Source organism: Lepisosteus platostomus, chromosome 10 (genome assembly GCF_059453375.1).
Source record: "Lepisosteus platostomus isolate fLepPlt1 chromosome 10, fLepPlt1.hap1, whole genome shotgun sequence".
Classification (NCBI taxonomy): domain Eukaryota; kingdom Metazoa; phylum Chordata; class Actinopteri; order Semionotiformes; family Lepisosteidae; genus Lepisosteus; species Lepisosteus platostomus.
Window position 1 is genome coordinate 44,292,987 of NC_142620.1, and position 20,040 is coordinate 44,313,026.

The following is a 20,040-nucleotide window of genomic DNA, read 5'->3' on the forward strand; positions in this document are numbered from 1 at the left end:
CTGTTGGAGTCTGCAAAAGACCTGAAACTGGGACGGAGATTTATCTTCCAACAAGACAATGATCCCAAACATACAGCAAAATCTACAAAGGAATGGTTCACAAATAAACGTATCCAGGTGTTTGAATGGCCAAGTCAAAGTCCAGACCTGAATCCAATCGAGAATCTGTGGAAAGAGCTGAAAACTGCTGTTCACAAACGCTCTCCATCCAACCTCACTGAGCTCGAGCTGTTTTGCAAGGAAGAATGGGCAAGAATTTCAGTCTCTCGATGTGCAAAACTGATAGAGACATACCCCAAGCGACTTGCAGCTGTAATCGCAGCAAAAGGTGGCTCTACAAAGTATTAACGCAAGGGGGCCGAATAATTTTGCACGCCCCACTTTTCATTTTTTTATTAGTTAAAAAAGTTTCAAAAATCCAATAGATTTCGTTCCAATTCACAATTGTGTCCCACTTGTTGGTGATTCTTCACATAAAATAAAAAAATTATATCTTTATGTTTGAAGCCTGAAATGTGGCAAAAGGTTGAAAAGTTCAAGGGGGCCGAATACTTTCGCAAGGCACTGTATATACACTATACAAAATATGCTTGTGTTAAAGTACATCAGTCAATTGATGCAAATGAAAAAGCCATTAAGCAAGATAATACTGCAGTATCTGTTTCAATGATTCTTGTCGCTTGTACATACCAGAAACCAGATGTTTTGCATGTACATAAACAAGATTTTATGTTGTTGCTGCTTTTTGTTAAGTAAAAAGAGGAACAACTTGTCAGGTGAATGAAACATATTACCTGCTTTTTATGTGAAACACAGGCTGTTTCTCTGAATCGTTTGGACTTCTTGCTGTCCCGCCCTTCACCTTTTGAAAGCGTACTGTAATATTTCTTGTGGCGGCTGTTTGAGTTGCTGGCAATTGCAGGCGTACTAAATCTTTTCACCTGGATTGGCAAAAGCAAAGTCAGTTTTTAGACATTTGTGGTGTATTCTTAAAGGGGGGGGGGGGGTGTTGGATGTCCTGCAAGGCAGTCTGTCACAGGCTTCTCATGCTGACCGTCTTCCTGACACAGGCTTCCCGGGAATAAATGGAGAGAAAGGAGACCCTGGACCCCCAGGACTGGATATTCCTGGTCCCCCAGGGGACTTCGGAAGCCCAGGATCTCGTGGGTCTCCGGGAGTCCCCGGCCCTCCGGGACTACCTGGCCAGTCTGGCAGAGACGGGTTACCAGGGCTGCCTGGTGAGTGAGCCGTGCACTCCTGAAATGTGTAGATGTTCCATCACCATTTCATTTTTCTCGATTGTTCACTGATGTTGTCAGAACCAGTATTATTAAAGTAGCGATGAATGTCAGATTTTCTAGTCCTAGATGAATGTGTCCAATAGGCCTGTATAGAGAAAATTCAGCAAGTCAATGTCGATGAAATTATCAACGCAACGGATCAGTTATAGAATGTGGAGTATGTTACCAAACCTCAGGGTATGATTCTAAATATCTTCCTTCCCTACCTTAGGTCAAAAGGGAGAGATGGGTGTCATGGGGACCCCAGGCCCCCAGGGCCCTCCTGGCAGTACTGGCCCCTCTGGATTCCCAGGATCCAAAGGTATCTGTCCTACCTGCCCTCCAGTGCCCTGTCTTGTTAAAGACTGTGAATAACACAGCTTCTGGAGAGTCAGGAGACTGTTGTTGTTCATCACATGCACACTGTAACCTGGAGTTTAAACTGCCTTTGCATTTTAAATCACCAAGAGCCTTGTGGAAGAACCTGGCAGCCTGTTTTTCTTTCTCCCATTTCAAAATACTGAATTGCCATGACATTGCTAAAGGGGTAAGTTGGCATGTGTAGACTAGGGAATTTCATGGTAATCAATTCCTAGCAGTTGCTGGTCGCAGGTCTTGCTGAGAGTGACTTCCTGGAGTATTGAGGTTCAATTATTAACCAAGATTCGAAATTGAGAGCACTGAGATTGGTATTGAAACACCTTTCTGTGCAGCTTGGAATAGTGAAGTGGTCCCAGCACAGAAAGTGACCTCCACTATTGTGCTTCTTTCACTATGTAATTTTCCTGTGACAAGCTCTTCAGGATTCTTCAGGATTCCCTTTTTCCCCTCAGGCGATGCTGGGTTCCCCGGTCAGCCAGGAAGCCGTGGGCCTGAAGGATTTAAGGGAGATAAGGGTGATGCTGGTCTGCCAGGCCCTCCTGGACCCGTCATCCCAGCAGCAGATTTGAAGGGACAGAGGGGGGATCCTGGGCCACCAGGTAGGAATTTGTCAGTGACGGGGGTGTAGGATTGTGCCTGTTTCAGAAGTGCCTGTTTACAATGCATTGTAAGATTTGTAAGAAACGCTATGACTGTATCTCCTGTTCTAAAAGAGAAATGCACAAAGGATTAGTCATTTATTCTAGCATTTCCCTAGAGAAGGGTTGGTACCTTTAGAATAGTGAATTTACTTTCTCCTCACAATGTCAGCTGCAGCTTTGAAGATGTGATGGAAGTGTGTAGTATGCCCTTTAGAGAGACTGTGCACTTTGTGAGGAAGGAGAGAGAGGATGGGTTAGTAGCTGGTGATTGTAGGCAGCAGCTCCATGGAAGGGGAGTGTAGAACACACAGGAATAAACCTCCCAGAGGTTGTGTCCAAGGATTCTGGGCCTTGCTGGAGATGGATGGGGCTACTGGCTTCCTGGAGGGATAAGCCTCAGTCCCCCTCTTGCCTAGTAAAAAGAAAGCAGTGAAAAAAATTATTGGAGATAATAAGAGCTCATAACAGGTCGATTCTGACGAGAACAGGAAAGCCAAGGTCAGCATTAATAACAACACATCAAGTAAGTCCTTTCATAGATGCTCTTATTTCAGTGCTAAAAGCATAAGGACTAAAAGGCAAGCAACCCAGCCCCCTACATTAACCCTCCTGATCAGTGCCATCCCATATTGTACATTTTAAAGATTCAAGAAAAGTGTTTACAGGCAATTGTGAATAAAAGTTAAAATTATGTCCCTTCATTATGGAGTGAGAATAGTACATTATTTTGATATTGCAATGAGATTATCTCCATCCACTGATTTACCAGAGCAAACACAGCAAGTGAGGCATCTTCCAGTGGGTTACTGTTATATAGAGATGCTATCCCTGCAGCTACATAAAAACCTACAGTACCTGCAGCGAATGCTATCAAGTTTTGTAATTACGGGCTTCAGTTCACCACATGTGAACTAACACTCGAAACACTTGCACATGTAGGTCTGACTGAATAAAAGTTGATTGCACAGTTCACTCGGGATCCATGTCTGTTCCTTTTGCCTTGCAGGGATCAATGGAGTTCCAGGGCAGAAGGGGATTCAGGGTCTCCCAGGAGACAGCGGTCCACCAGGACTGGACGGCAGGCCAGGGCCACCAGGACTCCCAGGTCAGTGAGGCAGCTGCTCTTGGACGGCAGTGTAGACATATCAATGATGCATGGCTTTCACACTTCTAGAAAAGGGCCCTGACTTGCTCGTGAAAGGATGTCATTTTTTGCATGGATATTCCCATAGCATAGCATATATTTCTACGTGGCTAGTCTCTCATTAACTGGGGAAGCCAAACATGTCAGTGAAGAATTTAAAAAAGTACATCATTACAGAATGCAAGAGAAACCCTGGTTACATACAGCTGTGGCCAGCGGTTTTTAAACTCAAAAGAGCTTTAGGTAGCAAATGAACAAGTAATAGGTTAATTCCATGCTGAAAATAGACGAAAGAAAACACAATGTTTTGGCCGTGGAGCCTTCTTTAGGTGTGAGCTCGCATCTCACACCTTGCTCACACCTGAAGAAGGCTCCATGGCCGAAACGTGTTTTCTTTCGTCTATTCTCAGCATGGAATAAACCTATTACTTGTTCATTTGCAGCCTACACATGCTGACACAGCTACCCACCTGAACTACTAGAGTTTTAGGTAGCTCATTACAGATTAACCCAGAGTGATGCAAATGTTTTGGCCATATTCTGTAATTTTAGTTAAAACTGATTTTGCATTGGCAGGGCAAGAAGCTTGCTGTAGTGTTGAGGGTGCAGCTGGGAAACGTAATTTCTTTGATCTGCAGGTCCAAAAGGAGAAGCAGGGATACCAGGACAGCCAGGAAGTCCGGGCTTCCCCGGGACAAAGGGCAGCATGGGAGAAATGGGCTTTCCTGGTGCGTAACTTATCTCTTCACTGTCCTGGGCCACCACACTGTCGGCCTACACATCAGTGCCAGACTGCGGTAGATTGAATCAAATGCTTCTCTCTGTTTTTACCCACATTATTTTCCTCAAGGCGTTTGGCTCTAAAAGAGAGTCTGCTGCTGAGACAGATTCTGTTACAACTCTAAAAGCAACCTATTTAAGTGTAATTGTTCATGCAGACACAACAAACTTCTTCCTACTGAGACCTGATTGTCATACGCTGGCAGAAATTGTGATTTAATTCAATTGCATATATGCTTTTGTATAAATGTTATCCCCATTTCTGTATAGAATCAGAAATAACCATTAAACATTCAAGGAGTACCAGATCTATTTTAAAGCTTTTATAACTCATTTCCTCTCCAAATTTGTTCTAAATCCTTCTGAATCCTTGAATACTTAATGTACTGTATTCTGATAACTGAGTTTTTTATAAAGGTATCAGCTATATGATCAGAAGAAGAGTTGACAAACTGATGTGATGTGACAGGGATATTTAAATGATTCCAAGAGCATTAAAAAAAAGTGTGAGTTTGATCGATACGGCATGGTGACTCTGACACCTGTTTGCTTGGTCTTAACTCATCATCTGGGCTCCACAGGTCCCTCTGGTGTCAAAGGTTCCCCTGGTCTGCAAGGTCCACCGGGCCAGTCTGGCCAGCCCGGAACCCCTGGGTTCAAGGGAGATAAAGGTGATCCTGGACCTCCAGGAATCGGAACCCCAGGTTTTCCTGGGGCCAAGGTACAATGCTAACCTCACACCTACTGTACCGACACCCGTTTGATTCCATTGAAAGGAGGAGCTGGACCAGTGGACCCAGAGATATTCCAGTCACTCATTAAAATTTCCTGTCGAGAAGGAAATAAAATATGCATCTTACAAAGTTTCTTTACAGAGTGGAATTTTAAAAAATATGGTGCAGTTCATAAGTTTGTTGGGTTTTCTCAAAAATATCAGGAATGTTAATTGTGATTATAAATGTCATTTATGTATTATTACTGCAAAAACACTTTTGTACAAAATAAGGACCAATCTGTGCAAGCTACAAATGTGGGAAGAAGTTATTTTCAGTGTTTGTGTTTTTAATATGTTGAGAGGAAGTATGAATGTGCATTTTTGTACTCTTAAGAAATTCATGACTTGTTAATATCCAAATTGAAATGACTTAATTTAGGAGTCTTGACCTCAATATCTCATACGTCAGAGGTGATGAATGGTCAAAGTTGAACTCTGGTATTTTGAAGGTTAAAAAAGAGCACTTGTTTTAGATGTTCAAGAGTCTAACCTTTTTAGTCTAACCGTGTTTTTGTAACCTTTTTGTTTCAAAACAACATATGATGCTTGAAAATGAGAAAAGTGACTAGTTGTCGCATTATGCATTGGTGAATAACATCCTGCACACAGCTATGGAATCTTTACTTCCGCTTTGTGCTATCTTATAGGCAAATTGTTTAGAAACTAGTGCCATCACAGTGTGCAGGTAGTGAAAGATACTGTTTCTTGAGACATACATGACCAAGTTATATTTTCAAAAGACTAAATGAAGACCTTACCTTTTCTCTTTACAATGTTTTTATTTTACTTAACCTAAAACACCAGCCTTTCAAAGTTCCAACTAATTTTCTCATTATAATAACTAGTACTTCCTGGTGCTTAATTTAGAATCTTTGGTAATTCAGGATTACTCCTGCTACTCTGCTACGAAAGCATGTTTGAAAATCTGGTTTAATATGTTTTGCATTGATTTAGCAATGTACTGAAATACTGAAAAAAAGACTGTCCGGGTTTGATAAAAGCATTCAAGCTTGTGGTTTTAACCCACTTATAGCTATAAGCAGGATTTTATCATACTAATAAAAGAGCTCCCCATCTGTGGCAAGACTGGGGATGTTATTAATGGATATCAGTGCCTGCTTTACAAAAACTGTGAGCTTAAAAAGAGGGTTTGAACTACGTTAACTGGTACACTTATGGAACAACAGACTTTAGAATGTTTTTTTTAGAATTTTGACTTTTCCATAATTTTCCACTGAAGACCAAACTTCAGTGGGGTTTCTAGAGCACTTTAACTCATCAGAAAGAGGAAGAAAATGTGGGACCAGAACAAAGTGCTGCCTTTGACACTGTTGACCATAACATCTTGCTTTCTCGTCTCGAGACTGTGTTTGGAGTCTCTGACACTGCCCTCAAACGGTTTAAGTCTTACCTCACTGATCGCTGTCACTTTGTCTCTCTCAATGGGTACAGGTCTGAAATTGGTCTTGTCAAGTCTGGTGTCCCTCAGGGCTCAATACTGGGCCCCTTGCTCTTCAGCATTTACATGTTCCCACTTGGTCAGCTTTTAAGATCACATGGCCTCAGCTTTCATTTTTACGCTGACGATACTCAAATATACATCCATACCAAACCCGACACTGATGTGGCTGTCTCTATTCTATCTAATTGCATCTCTGACATAAAAATTTGGATGACTCAAAACTTCCTTCATCTTAACTGTGACAAGACTGAAGTCATGCTTATTGGTACCCCCCATCAACTTCGTAAAGCCAGTCCTGTAACCCTGTCTGTAGATGGCTCTGTACTTGAGCTCCAATCAAAATTGAAAAACCTTGGGGTTATATTCGATTCTGGCTTAACATTCGACCCACATGTACAGCATACTGTCAAAACATCTTTTTTTCACCTTAGAAATATCGCAAGACTACGCCCTATGCTATCATTAACTGTGGCTGAAAAGCTGATCAACATATTTGTATTCTCTCGAATTGACTACTGCAATGCTCTGCTCCCTGGGGTATCTAAATCTACTCTGAACAAGCTGCAGTATGTCCAAAATTCAGCAGCCAGAATCCTGACCAGATCTAGTGCAAGTGTTCACATTACTCCTATCCTGGAGTCCTTGCACTGGCTTCCGGTCAAATTCCGCATAGACTTTAAAATCCTCATGCTCACCAACAAGGCTTTACATGGCTTGGCACCTCAATACCTGTCTGAACTTTTATCGCCCTACTCCCCACCTCGCAACCTCCGCTCTTCAAATTCTGCCCTCCTTACTGTCCCCCAAGCCCGTCTACATTGTATGGGCGACAGGGCCTTCTCCTGCTATGCCCCCAAGCTCTGGAACTCCTTGCCCAAGGATATTAGAGAGTCACCTTCTCTAAACTCCTTCAAATCCAGACTCAAAACCCTCCTTTTCAGAAAAGCCTTTACTTAACTGGTTCCATTCTTCACCCCTCTGCTCTTCTTAATACCATCTTCCACGGTCTCCTCTATTGTTATTGTTGTATTGTTGTAATTATAATTGTGTCCTGTCTTGTGAAATTTTCTTATTTATTGTTGTAGTCTTCTTATTTATTGTTATTGTCATCCTGTAAAGCGCTTTGAGAAGCCACCTTTAAAGGCGCTATATAAAATAAAGTTTTTTATTATTATTATTATTATTATTATTATTATTATTATCTTGAACAGACTGCTATGTTGGGATTTAACTTGTTTTCTGTACTTTTCTCAGGGAGAGTCAGGCCAGCCAGGTTTCCCTGGTCTCCCAGGAACAAAAGGCTCATCAGGGACTCCAGGACTGCCAGGTCTCCCAGGAAGCCCGGGCAGCAAGGGGGATCCAGGGCTGCCAGGATTTCAAGGTACAAGAACTCCTGCAGGGGTCCCCCAACCCAATGGAAATGGGCTCCTCAAGGCCCAGAGGCCTTGCAGCCATATGAGTCTTCTTAATGGCTCACCAGACGTACTACTGGGAAAGGCTGAACCGTTCCAGTTGGACAAGCAGTTGGACACTTATCTCTGATGGACTTGAGTCAGTGGCATTTTCAGTTCATTTAACACCCGTATTTGAAACAGCCTTTCTTCTACTGCAGTTTTCGATGAGAAGAAGAAGCTCAGTATTGTTCTCACCTCAAATCGGAGCTCATTTTTTTCTGCATCTGCCCCACAGGTCGTAGTGTAAATATTCGAATAAGGAGTTCAGGCCGTGAAAAATTAAGTTTCAATATTTTTAACATTTTCTAGTAGTACAGTATATATGTTTTCTGAACCTGATTAAGACGTTGACATGGTAACGAAGCGGTTTGTTTTTCAGGCCCTCCCGGACAGCCTGGACTGAAAGGTCTTGATGGGGCCCCAGGCAGTCCAGGCCTTCCAGGGCCCCCAGGTCGTCTAGGAAATCCAGGCGGCCCTGGGTCCCCTGGGCCTCCAGGAGACAAGGGCCAAGCAGGTCGAGATGGCATCCCTGGTCCTGCCGGGCTGAAGGGTGATCCAGGTGAGCAACTCTTCCGGCTTCAGGGCTGCTGTTTTGGAAGGCATCCACAAATGGAGGGACTTTTTGTAATGCCCTTTGTGGAATACTTGTAGCACATTCACCACTCTTTTTCAGATCCCAAATATTTCATTTTACGTGACCTTTTCATTCTCTCTCTCTTTCGTGAATCACTCTTTTCATTTAAAGCAATGTTTGCTCTCCTGAAGGAGAAATGTTGTATGATACAAAAGCAAACGATCCCAGATGTGCACACTGAACAGGCTGATCCTGAAGCATAGTACAGAATGTCATTTGACTTTCTTTCCATGACCGCTTTACACATAATACATACTGTAATTTCCAAAAGGGAAAATATATTTTTTTCAGGTACTAAATTTGCTCACGAGGAACAAATACAGTAGTGTGCAATACAAATAAACTTCCTGAGTTAACCATCTTACTATGATGCTGTAAATTGTCAGCAAGATGAAAGAGCAGCAAAACAATTGCTAGTGATAAATAATCTAAACAAATTTGCCAAATTATTAAATCATTCCTAATCAATGACAAGGAAGCCAAATGACAAACACGGAGACCAATAGCAGGGTTGCCCTGTACATGTGTACTATTTTTTTTACCTATGAAGCCCACAGTCTTTCTTCATAAAAACTTTCCTGTAGCTCTTTTAAGAAAGTGCATGTGCACCTCAAAATCCAGTTTAAGGTACAGAGCAACAGCAGAGTGAGAAACACAAAATACAGAGAAACATTACTTGTGCTCTTAGTGACTCTTTAAACTCCAAACAAAAATGGTGGGGTTTTTACAGATGAACGGGATGTGCTGCAATACAGGTAGTACACTAACATCTGGTTTCTGTGCTTCTTTAGGTCAGCCAGGAATAGGACGCCCTGGTTCCTCAGGCCTTCCTGGATTGCCAGGTGACATTTCCTCATCCATCTTCAGTAAACGGAGCTCACCGACAGCCCGTCCATTCCAGTCCTAGTGGTGCTGCTGTCTGCTGATGTGGTAACTGGAGCCATGTTTGTTTTCCTCCAGGTCCAAAGGGAGATGTGGGTCTACCAGGTCTTCCAGGTAGCCCTGGATTTCCTGGTACCAAAGGAGAGGCAGGCTTCCCGGGTTTGCCTGGGCCTCCTGGGAATACGGGTCCTCCAGGTCCCTCTGGTCTACCTCAGCAGGGTCCCAAAGGTAACCCTGGCCCCCCGGGCCCACCAGGGAGAAGCGGTAAGTGTGGAGCACATCATCACATCCCTCTGGCCAACTTGCTGCCTGGTTTCCCATGTGTACTCTGAATATAATTTGGCAAATCGCTGGAACTATACGGTACATGGGTTCTTTTGCAAGACCAGTTCCAGACTATAAAACTGTATCAAAGTCCAAACCTTGGCTTAAGTCTAAACCTTGCTTTGTGTCTCTAAAAACCAGGCAACAAAGTGGTTTCTTTCATTTTGTGATTTGCATGGGATGCTACACGAACGAAACCATGATCACTGAGCACACGTGCGCACTTCCAATCGCTGTCATGTTGACTGAGCACAGAATGACGAGATTGCATTGCACACTGTAATGAAATGTCACTCCCAAAAAGGACCAGAAATCCACTTGTTCTTCACATGAGTTTGTAGGCTTGAGAGCATGGAAGAATCCATTTGGTGTGTCTGTCCTCCATCATCCATGGTCATCTTTCCATTGTGCTTTGCCCCAGTCACAGAAAGCAAGTCTGTTTCCTTCTTTTCACAGGGATTTCTTTTTCAAATCCGGTTTCTCACTTGTCAGTGGTTGAAATAGCTGAGCTGTGATTAATTACACCTACTTGGTGTTTGTTAATGAACACTGCCCCAGTCCCAGGCGGGTCTGTTCTCCAGTAGCTATGACTTACCTGGACATAGGTAGACTTAAGCAGGCCAGTGCATTTCTCTAACAGTAAAGAAGTACAAAATTCTTGCAGGTTGCTCCTTCCTATTTGGTTGAGATAAACAACACTCTCAAAGCAGTTGAACCCGTGTGTAAGGTGTCTATTAAGCTCCTAACTGTACAGCTCCTTTGTGAGGACACTCTAACAGCAAGTGGTTTAACCATCAACAGTAGACACATCCTCTGCAGAAGAATCTTATAAACTACCCCGAATGAGTAGGTTTTCCACCTTAGTAGGTTCTCACCTTAGTGCTTTAACAAAAAGCATTAAAATGAGGTTCTCTCATTAATTTGGTAAACGAAAACTGCTTGACTGAAGCAGTCAAAATCATTTACAGAAGCTTAAATTTCACATTGGTCTTCCATGTCCTTTAAATACCGTCATGAAATGTAATTGATCACAATACTTATTGCAATGAAAATACTGTTTAAAAGACTTTTGCCTGTTTCTTACAGTAGAGTATGTAAGTGTTTGTGGACTGATAACTTACACCCTGATTAACCTGAGCTCTAAACAATTAAATCCATTTAGGCTCAATAAGAATGTTAATGTAATGCAGCAGGAGATGAAGTGTAACAATAGATATTTCCAGTGACAAATAAGTAAGAATTAAACAACGTTCTCTTTCAGCATTGTATGAAATCATTGTGCTACAATGCACAGAGCATATCTTGTAGAAATATTATGTTACTTGTTTTATAAATCAGTGTACCATTTTTAGAAAACTGACAATGATAATTAATTTTATTCAGATATCTGAGTAACTGGAGCAGTATAGGTGCTGTCTCCAGAGAGCAGGTCTGCTGTATGTTATTCTTTGTTATATGACAGAAAACGTCTGGCACATTAAACTGTTGTAACACTGAGTAAATGCACTGCAGGAAACATTGAAATGGTATTTCATCGGTACAAATAATTGAAGGAGTACAAATTGCTTTTGTCTCGGATTCAGTGGTGTATTTGAAAACAGCTCAGCTTTTTTGTCCCACTCTGACAGCATGGTCTCCAAAAGGTACCCAATTACTAACAGTTTTGATCCAAACTTGATTTTGGCACTACAGAGTTTTCTATTGTTAAAAAGTACAATTTTGCTAAGATTTGCAATGACTTGGTTAGCCAAATGAAAGGCTAACATAGAAAAGCATTATTTGTAGTGTCAAAACAACTGGTTTTGGATGACCTTTAATTCACTAACCCCAAGTGAATGTTATGGGTAATCCTTTTGCATTATAAGGTTTGCTATGCAATATTGATGCAATGGACTTTAACTTGTTTTTTGTTTTTTGTGGCGTTTTACCTAATGGTGTCTCGTGGTGACATTTGACACCCCCCCCCCCCAGGTCCTACAGGTTAGACGCCGAACCTCTGAATTGTTGTGCATGCCTTCAAGTTGGGTGCTCTAGACTTTACATCATCACTGTCATCAGAATGTGTTTGTCTCCAAAAAGATTTCACAGTTTAGTGTGTGTCTGATATGTCAGCCAACTGCTATGCTTGTTTTTCCGTTCAGATTGTCTGAAAGTCAGCGGGTTTTACCATCTTGTGCTTAATGGTGAATTTCCATTGGGCAATGAAGAAGCCTCAAGCTGACAAAAAGACAGCATTATTTTTATATCAATGTATAATTGCTAGTTATTTTTGATAAACCCACCTGATTTGGACGACTTAGTTGTGTGTTTTCAACCAGTTGGCTCGCTGCAATGAACACCCTGATTTCACACGGGAAAAATGAGCAAATTTAGGGAGACTCCTCCAACCCACCTACCTTTGAGTTGCTTGGCTTTTAGTGCATTGCAGGCAGCACAGCCCTGAATCAGAGGTTTAGTGTTGGTTGGAGCAGAGAGGTGTTCCTTACCAGCAACACAGCATGCCTGCAGGTGCCCAGGATGACAAAGGGGTAGCTGCAACAAGAGAGACATGGAGAACTAATCCCATAATACCACCCTACCCACGTCGGTGCTCAGCTAATCGTGTACCAGTGCTAGTCAGTTAGTGACATGACCAGGCTCGAACCCATGACTATAGAGCTTTACCAGTGCTTGGTCAAGTGCTGTTACTGGTTAAGCCCTTCGGGAGGCCCCTAGCCAGCATATTGTCTTTGTAGGTATTTTTTTTTGTGTAGTTTTGAATGTTCATCAGTTTTAGCCATCAAAAGATTAAATGTAAAATGTATAATCTCCTCTGGGAGTGGAGCCAGCGTGTGGTTGATGAACTGAACTGTTTATCCTAATGTTAGGCACAGCAGTTAGTGAATACATAGGTGTAACACCATTATTAAAGCTGTGCTCCAATATATAGATTTAGGGGAGGAAAGACTGTGACAATAATGCAAAAGGCATGTATTCATTGATTTTCATATTTTCTGTTTGTTAAGCCATATCAAAGAATAGTTTATTTGCTCATCAGTTCTTTTATAACAGCCTGATCTTTGCTGGAACTTTATAAGCCCTGCACATTGAAACAGTGCTCTCTTTTGTGACTCTCTAGGACTTTTCAGCTGATACAGCAAACAGTTTCAGTTTGATACTTGTCTGAATTATAGTATGTCACATCATGGGCTTTAATTTTTAAATTTTTGTGGTGTTCCTATACTGCATAAAACTACTGTACACCAGGAACTGAATGCCATGATGAAATGCCCAGATTGTCTGCTGTGGGTTTAGTTTAACTACAGCTAACTGGCTGCATCTTTGAAATGCTGTTTTTAAAAACTAAAAAACAGGCAACATCATTATAACCTAGTTTGCACATTTGAAAATTCTGAATGGATAAATTGGGTGTACTGAAGTTGGTTGGCATATCATGTATCTGTATCAGAGAAAATTAGAAACAGTTGTAAATTTGTTTGAAAAACAAGATGAGAAACTTTATAAGTTTATAATGTTTTTCTGTTTGTGAACAGTTCGTCCATTAAGAATTTATTGTTTGAATCTTCCTAGTAACACTATGATGTTCTGTAATATCATAGAGGATCATGTATTGAGGAGACAAATCAAAATTAGCCACTCTGCCAATATAATTAAAATCACTTATAGAGAGTTACGTGGAGCAATTATTTGGAATCATTGACTTTTTTAAATTAAATTTTAGCGTCACATCTGAATCGGAGCCTTAATTTAATGATGTGATCATATTCAGTGTCTGAAGAAGTGTTCCTTCTTTACTATATTGATTATCTGTTTGAAGTTTGTTCTCATTCGTTCTAGAACTGTTAAGGATTTCTAAAAAAAAAACTACAAAACTGCAAAATTTCATTTACAGTTCAAATGTGATTGAACTGATTGGCAGAGCTGTGGATAGGAATGTTACAGCACAAAGCCCTGTAAGATGAGCAGGAATGTCTTTGTACGTTTATCCCCTGTCTGCAGAATGTTTCATTTGCAGTTATAATTTTAATATCACAAAACGTTATCAAATCAGTATATTATTTATATGTAATCATAATGCCTGATTGCCATTTTTATTCCAACTTTAAATTTTTCCTTCTTGTGGTTTAACCATATAATGATTCTAGCTAAATTAATGGTGTTAGACACAAGATACATCACCATTGTAAGCTTTGTATTGGCTCTCAGTGTATAATCCATTTTGAAAGCAGAAGTAAAAGGAAGTTAATGACAGGCTTAAAAGTACAAATGTGTTCCCAAATTCATTGGCACTTTTTTTGGTTATTAAAATAAGTCAAAGGCAGTTTCTGGTCTGAAGATTTAGGGAGTTGTTTTCATTTTAAGCTTTAGAGATTCCTCCTTTATATCTCCCTAGAGCTGCACTTGGCGTGACTTTTTTTTTAAATATGAGATTTATATACTGATAATGTACACAATCAGTGTCTGATGCACAAGAGCATCTTGCTTCTCTTGGTCAGTCTTGTGCTGGTGCACTGTGTGGCCATCAAAAGGGCTAGCTGTGGCCAGACACTTCTAGACATCATCCTGTTGAAGTAGCTCCAGCAGGGTTGAAGAAGCAGAAATCATGGGTCACTGGATTTTGTCTCTTTTTCCCACGATTATCCTTTAAAAAGCCTGGCCGGTGAACATTTTGTTTTCTATCAAGACCATTTAAAATGGCGGGCAATTACTAAATCAAAGAACTACCACAAATGTTTCGCTAAAGTAACTGATACAGTACGCCTACAGTCCTTTTCTGATTAAATAGATTCAGCATGTTTTAATCTGCATTCATGACCCACCACCTGTTGATCTCTCCCCATTTCAAGAAACTCCCATAAGGAGCTAAGCCATGGGTCCAGTGTTACCTGATTACTGTACACATACAATTCGTCAAATTGTGAGGATTACCACATACTCTGCTTTTTGTCATCTGCACGTTTTCATGTTTTCCCCGGTGGTTCTCACGTTATTTTCCCCACAGCAATTGGAAATAAAACTTCTGCCGACTTGACACAAGTGCATCTCCTGGGAATATCAGTGAAATATAACCCTGCTGGGCCGCTCTTCAGCCTTAAGGAATCATTTTCCAAAAGAAGTGCCAGTTTAGATTCAGAATCAGATTTTAAAACAATCAATGCAATGCACATACAAAATCTGTAGCCAGATTTGAGGTATTGACTGGTGGTAGTGCTCTTTACACATTATGGCTCCGTACCTTTCATATGATCAGTTCTTGAGCAGAATTGTAGGTTTTTCAAGTTTTAAAAGCAAGTTCTGTTAAGAAAATTGTAGTCTGTGTTCAGCCAAATCCTGTCACATCCTATTGTCTGATCGGATGTGATTGATGTGAAAGGAAGTTAATACAACAATGGTATAGCATGTTCTTCATCTTAATCAGGTCTCCCAGTGAAGGAACAGGCATTTTTTTCTCTGTTCAGTCAAGAGTTTAACAGCGACTAAGTACATGCCGGAACATGTCCAGTACCTGCATGTCTTCCTGTATGTATATTCCAGGATCTGGCTGTCCCTCAGACATGTAGTTGACCATGACTTTGTTTGTTCATTGTGATTTAAGTGCTTGTTTCCCCCCCCCACCCCCTACTATGCTAACCATTAATCTTGTTTTGTACTCTGTGACGGGTGTGGCCCTTCAAAACGGGGGAATTCTGGATCTTGGGTGACCTTTGAACTTAGGTCCTCCAGGTTAGAGTCTTCAGTAACTGTTCACACTGCCTCCTGTGCACTATGAACTATGGGGTGCTCCGTTTTCAAGTTACACTGACTTGCCTTCCTCCCATCCCTTCTGCCTTCTCTCCCCATTTTCTAGGAAAAAATGCAGCACATTCACATTCTCAAATCCTCTCTTTGCTCAGTTTCCTTCTTTCCCAACAGTGTGCATGTTCAAAGTTGTGGTTTATTGCTGCTGTGTCTATATAAGTTAATATCCACAGTAACGATAAAAGAATAGGTTGGACTCTTCATGTTGCTGCTTTTGAAGAAATATTTCCGCACAACTACAAAGTTATGTTTGCCACTGAAACCACTGACACAGTTTTCTTTAAGGCAGGCAGGGGTTGTTCATTCTGGGCATTTAAGGGTTGCCTTGGGAGAAGTTTTAATTTTGTTCAATTACGCAAGTGAATTAAGACCTCTAGTGCAGTTCTAACCAGAAAACTCTCCATTAGTACCCTCCATATATGTATTTTAACTTCCACATCCCAAATTAGCATTTGTACAGCACACGTGCTGAACTTCAGGGAATTGTCCTCATCTACATATAACAGAAGCAATTTAGTAAAGCATAAACAAGTTATATAGCATTTCTCTTAACTGCAGATGAGAAAACCAGGTTTGAACTGAGTGTGAATTACATAGTGAATTATAAATCCAACTGCAACCACCAAACTATGTACATTCACAGAGCGCTTTTGCTCACATTTACTAAACAGGGCCCACAAAGATTTGGAGAATTTAAGACACTGCTGACTCAAAATTCTCTTCTATGCACAAGTTCCAGTGCTACACAATATCACTGCCTCATACATTACTTTGTAGTTGTGTTTCTGTAGCAGTGTAAAGAGTCCATGCTGCTTCACAGTCTCCTGCACAACAGGAAGTGTGATGCTTGGAATGCTGTTGGTACCATCAGAATGTCCCCCTCGAGGGTTAGAGGGAAGTTTGATTTGGTGTTTGCGTGTCAGCGCTTACTTCAGCAGTATAGTGGTGCTTCAGTGTTTATTGTAGATGCTTGTACAGTATGTCACTGCCTGAGTTCATTGGATACTGTGGCTACAGATACATTTTTAACAAGTGTTTACAGCTTCTTTGCAACGTACAGCATAAAAGTATTGATTTTTTGGAGGTAACACTTTGTTTGAATGTTGTTGCATAAAGACTTCATCATCCCTTCATAACTGCTACAAAAGACATAATCAAATGCATAATGCTTTATACATAAATGCACAAATGACATAATCTGTGCGTAAGAAGTCAGGGCATTTGGTTTAGCATCGTTTCTAGTGCTTGGTGCAACATTATATGCAGCAACATTCAAATAATGCATGTACATGTCTGTTGTGCATTTGGAGTATTTAATACTCTTAAACCTGAAGATCAATATGTATGAAAAAGTAAATACACACAAAGGAGTGACTCACATGATAATACACTTAACATATAAAATATTAAATACAAGGAAAGGTCTGATGATGTAGTCCACTGTTTGTAGGATCCCAATTACATGGCAGTGTTTCTAGGCTGGTCAGGGTTCTGTATGAACCTACGGGCTCTTGGGTGTTGCCAAACTGACTTACCTTTACTCTGTTCCTATGTGAAGGGCCCCCTGGCCCTGAAGGCCCCCCGGGCCCTGCTGGGATCGGAGGGGTGAAGGGCGAGAAGGGAAATCCCGGCCAGCTGGGCCTGCCAGGACTTCCAGGCCAGAAGGGGGAGATTGGGCCGTCTGGATTTCCGGTGAGTGGAGAGGGTGCAGTAGTGTCACTGGGAAAAGGAGCCTTGGTCAGTGGAGTGTTGTGTGACTGGAAAAAACGCACTTTAAAAAATTACTGCAACATTTAGAAACTGGCCCCCAAAAATATTTAAATACAATAGAATTTTCTGTGTACCTTGTTAAAGACATCCAACAATCTTTTACTACTCATGTCATGTATCATATTAGCATCAGAGATTAGTAAATGCCATTTCTAGTATTTTTTAGGTTTCAACTAAATTTTTCAGACTATTCTACCTAATACACTATATGCCTGTTGAGCAGTTGGTGTTTATACTGTGCGTTTACATAGATTTCATTTAATCTTTTTAATAGCATCTTAATAGTGTTAGCCTTAGTCAATTAACTGATGACCTTAGGGTTTAACATGTAATAATGTACAGATATATAATGTACAGATCCAGTAAATGCAGTCAGCAAAGGGCTGAATGCAGGAATTGCAGCTGAAGTGTATTTGAAAGCATGGAGTTTGTATGAATTGTGCAGTAATGTCTTCATTGCTTACACATACTCCACACTATGGCATTTTCTAAGAAAAGGGAAAGGTTTTGGTAACCATTAGCTCAGGTGAGTCTGAAATTCTCTGAATGGCTTCTTATCCCATCTCCTTAGGGTACACCTGGAACCCCAGGCCCCAGCGGTGAGAAAGGAGATTCTGGCTTTCCGGGAGTTCCCGGATTCCCAGGTTAGTCTGAGAAAGTTTGTCCAGGATACTCTTTGGTAACTCAGCACAGGGGCTGGTGGGTCAAGACTGCACTGACTGGTCATGTCTCTTTCTCAGGTTTCAAGGGATCGGCTGGGGAACCTGGATCTTCTGGACCTCCAGGAGATAAAGGAGAAAATGGCCCTCAAGGTACCAATCTGCTCTGCAGGCTCGTCTCCTTCTCAAAGACGCGCATCCTATTTAACTAGTGCAAGTTGAAAAATTGAAACCTTCAAGATCAGAACTCGAACGAGGTGCTATGGCTCAACATTCCCTTTCACACTTGACATTAGGAGCCAGTTGAGGTGGTTTGGGCATCTTATAAGGATGCCTCCCAGTCGGCTTCCGCTGGAGCTTTTCCGGGCACATCCCTCTAGGTGGAGACCCCGTGGCAGACCCAGGACACATTGGAGGGATTATATCTCTCGGCTGGCTTGGGCGCGCCTGGGGATCCCCCAGGAGGAGCTGGAATCTGTTGCTGGGGACAGGGAAGTCTGGGCTGATCTACTCAGCCTGCTGCAGCTGCGACCCTCACCAGGAAAAGCGGAGTGAAAATGGATGGATGTATACTTGATATTGGATCACATTAGAAGAGCCCTGCAGTACTTTATTTAACAGAGGCTTTTTACATAATGGTGTGTGTAAATGAATTAACACCAAACCTACAGCATAACTCAAATAGACTGTAATTACAGCAGGGTCTGAAAGCTGGTCAGTTTTTCCAGAGACGCAGCTGTATTATGGGGAAATTTGAAAATGCCCTTTGCTCTGGGATGCTTGTTTTTCCAAATAAGGGTTTCTGCAAAATGCATTGAATTTGTTCTTGTTTTTCAAGAATGAAGCATTAAATAGTAGTGTGACAAATTATAGATCTACAGGAATTCCCAAGGAGGAAGACGCTCTCTGTAGAGTTGAAACTCTGGCTTTAGCTCTGAATCGTACAGGTGAATGTCTCAGCCAGAGTTTTGCGTAGTTCTGCCAACGTGTGGGTGGTGCTGACTGCAGCTGTGGCCTTGTCTTCCTCTTTGTTTCTCAGGTCCTCCAGGGCTGCCTGGTCCTGTTGGTGCGCCCATCGTGGTGAAGGGCGAGCCGGGTCTCCCAGGCCCTCCCGGACAGCCAGGACCTCGTGGGCCTCAAGGACCCCCGGGTTTGGACGGCTTAACAGGTAGGATGAGACGCCTTGACACTTGTCCAGTTTCAATCGCCGGACACAGGCAAATATTTGTGTGACTCCCCTTGGAGGATTAAAAGTAGCAGTTTACCTGGTCATAACCACTACTTCTTATTAAAGCAAACACCTGTGGTCCTAGATAACAAATGTGATGCAGCTCACAAACAAACAGACGTTATGTCTGCCCAAAAGTAAAAATGAGTTATGGTAAAAGCTTGACTTGAACAGATACCGCTGACTTCATTTCAACTTCAGGTGCATTTCAAAACCTTTTTCTTCTAAAGGAAGTATACAAACCAACAAAATATCTCTGGGAAGAAATGGAAAATGGTAGATTTCCACATTATTTAGTCTTAGTTCCGAAGTAAAAGTTCCTGTGTTACATTTAGCAAACAGTAAAAAAGGGTCTGTTGCTTAATATGAATAATTATATTTCACTAACTGTTTGGTTGTAGGTTGTCTGGAATAAAGTTGTCTCCCTAAATATCTTCAATTTATTTTAAAATGCGTTTCGAGTGCTCTCATTATCATCGCACGAAAGGGATGTGCAGCTTCTGATTGGTTTGACTCTCATAACCCTTTGACTTGTGATGTCAGTGTTAAGAGGCCCCTCTCAAGCACAAGGGAGTGGTGGTGTTAAAGTGGTCATAACAAGGTCAATCTCTTCCAGGTCAGCGCGGGATCCCAGGAGACCCAGGTACTGAAGGCCCCCCTGGATTCAACGGTCCTCCAGGACGCAAAGGCGAAACAGGCCCTGCTGGACAACCCGGTAAGATTGTAGGGTTTTCCACGGCAGAGAAGTGAGAACTGTGCTTAGCTTTTTAATGACATTACCCGGTACCTTAGTGTCAACTATGACTGCAGTGCAAACACAATTTTTC

General features: G+C 41.7%; 1 protein-coding gene across 1 annotated transcript in view; it reads left to right on the plus strand.

Moving 5' to 3' along the window:
* col4a5 (collagen, type IV, alpha 5 (Alport syndrome)) overlaps positions 1-20,040 on the plus strand; it is an 87,728-nt gene that overhangs the window by 61,772 nt on the left and 5,916 nt on the right. The window contains exons 32-46 of the mRNA XM_088649118.1: positions 1,071-1,238; positions 1,513-1,602; positions 2,114-2,260; positions 3,309-3,407; positions 4,085-4,174; positions 4,808-4,947; positions 7,718-7,844; positions 8,297-8,476; positions 9,343-9,393; positions 9,512-9,697; positions 17,115-17,248; positions 17,898-17,970; positions 18,067-18,138; positions 19,025-19,153; positions 19,830-19,928. Of these exons, the coding sequence (XP_088505244.1) occupies positions 1,071-1,238; positions 1,513-1,602; positions 2,114-2,260; positions 3,309-3,407; positions 4,085-4,174; positions 4,808-4,947; positions 7,718-7,844; positions 8,297-8,476; positions 9,343-9,393; positions 9,512-9,697; positions 17,115-17,248; positions 17,898-17,970; positions 18,067-18,138; positions 19,025-19,153; positions 19,830-19,928 (1,785 nt within the window). The remainder of the gene's footprint in view (positions 1-1,070; positions 1,239-1,512; positions 1,603-2,113; positions 2,261-3,308; positions 3,408-4,084; positions 4,175-4,807; positions 4,948-7,717; positions 7,845-8,296; positions 8,477-9,342; positions 9,394-9,511; positions 9,698-17,114; positions 17,249-17,897; positions 17,971-18,066; positions 18,139-19,024; positions 19,154-19,829; positions 19,929-20,040) is intronic.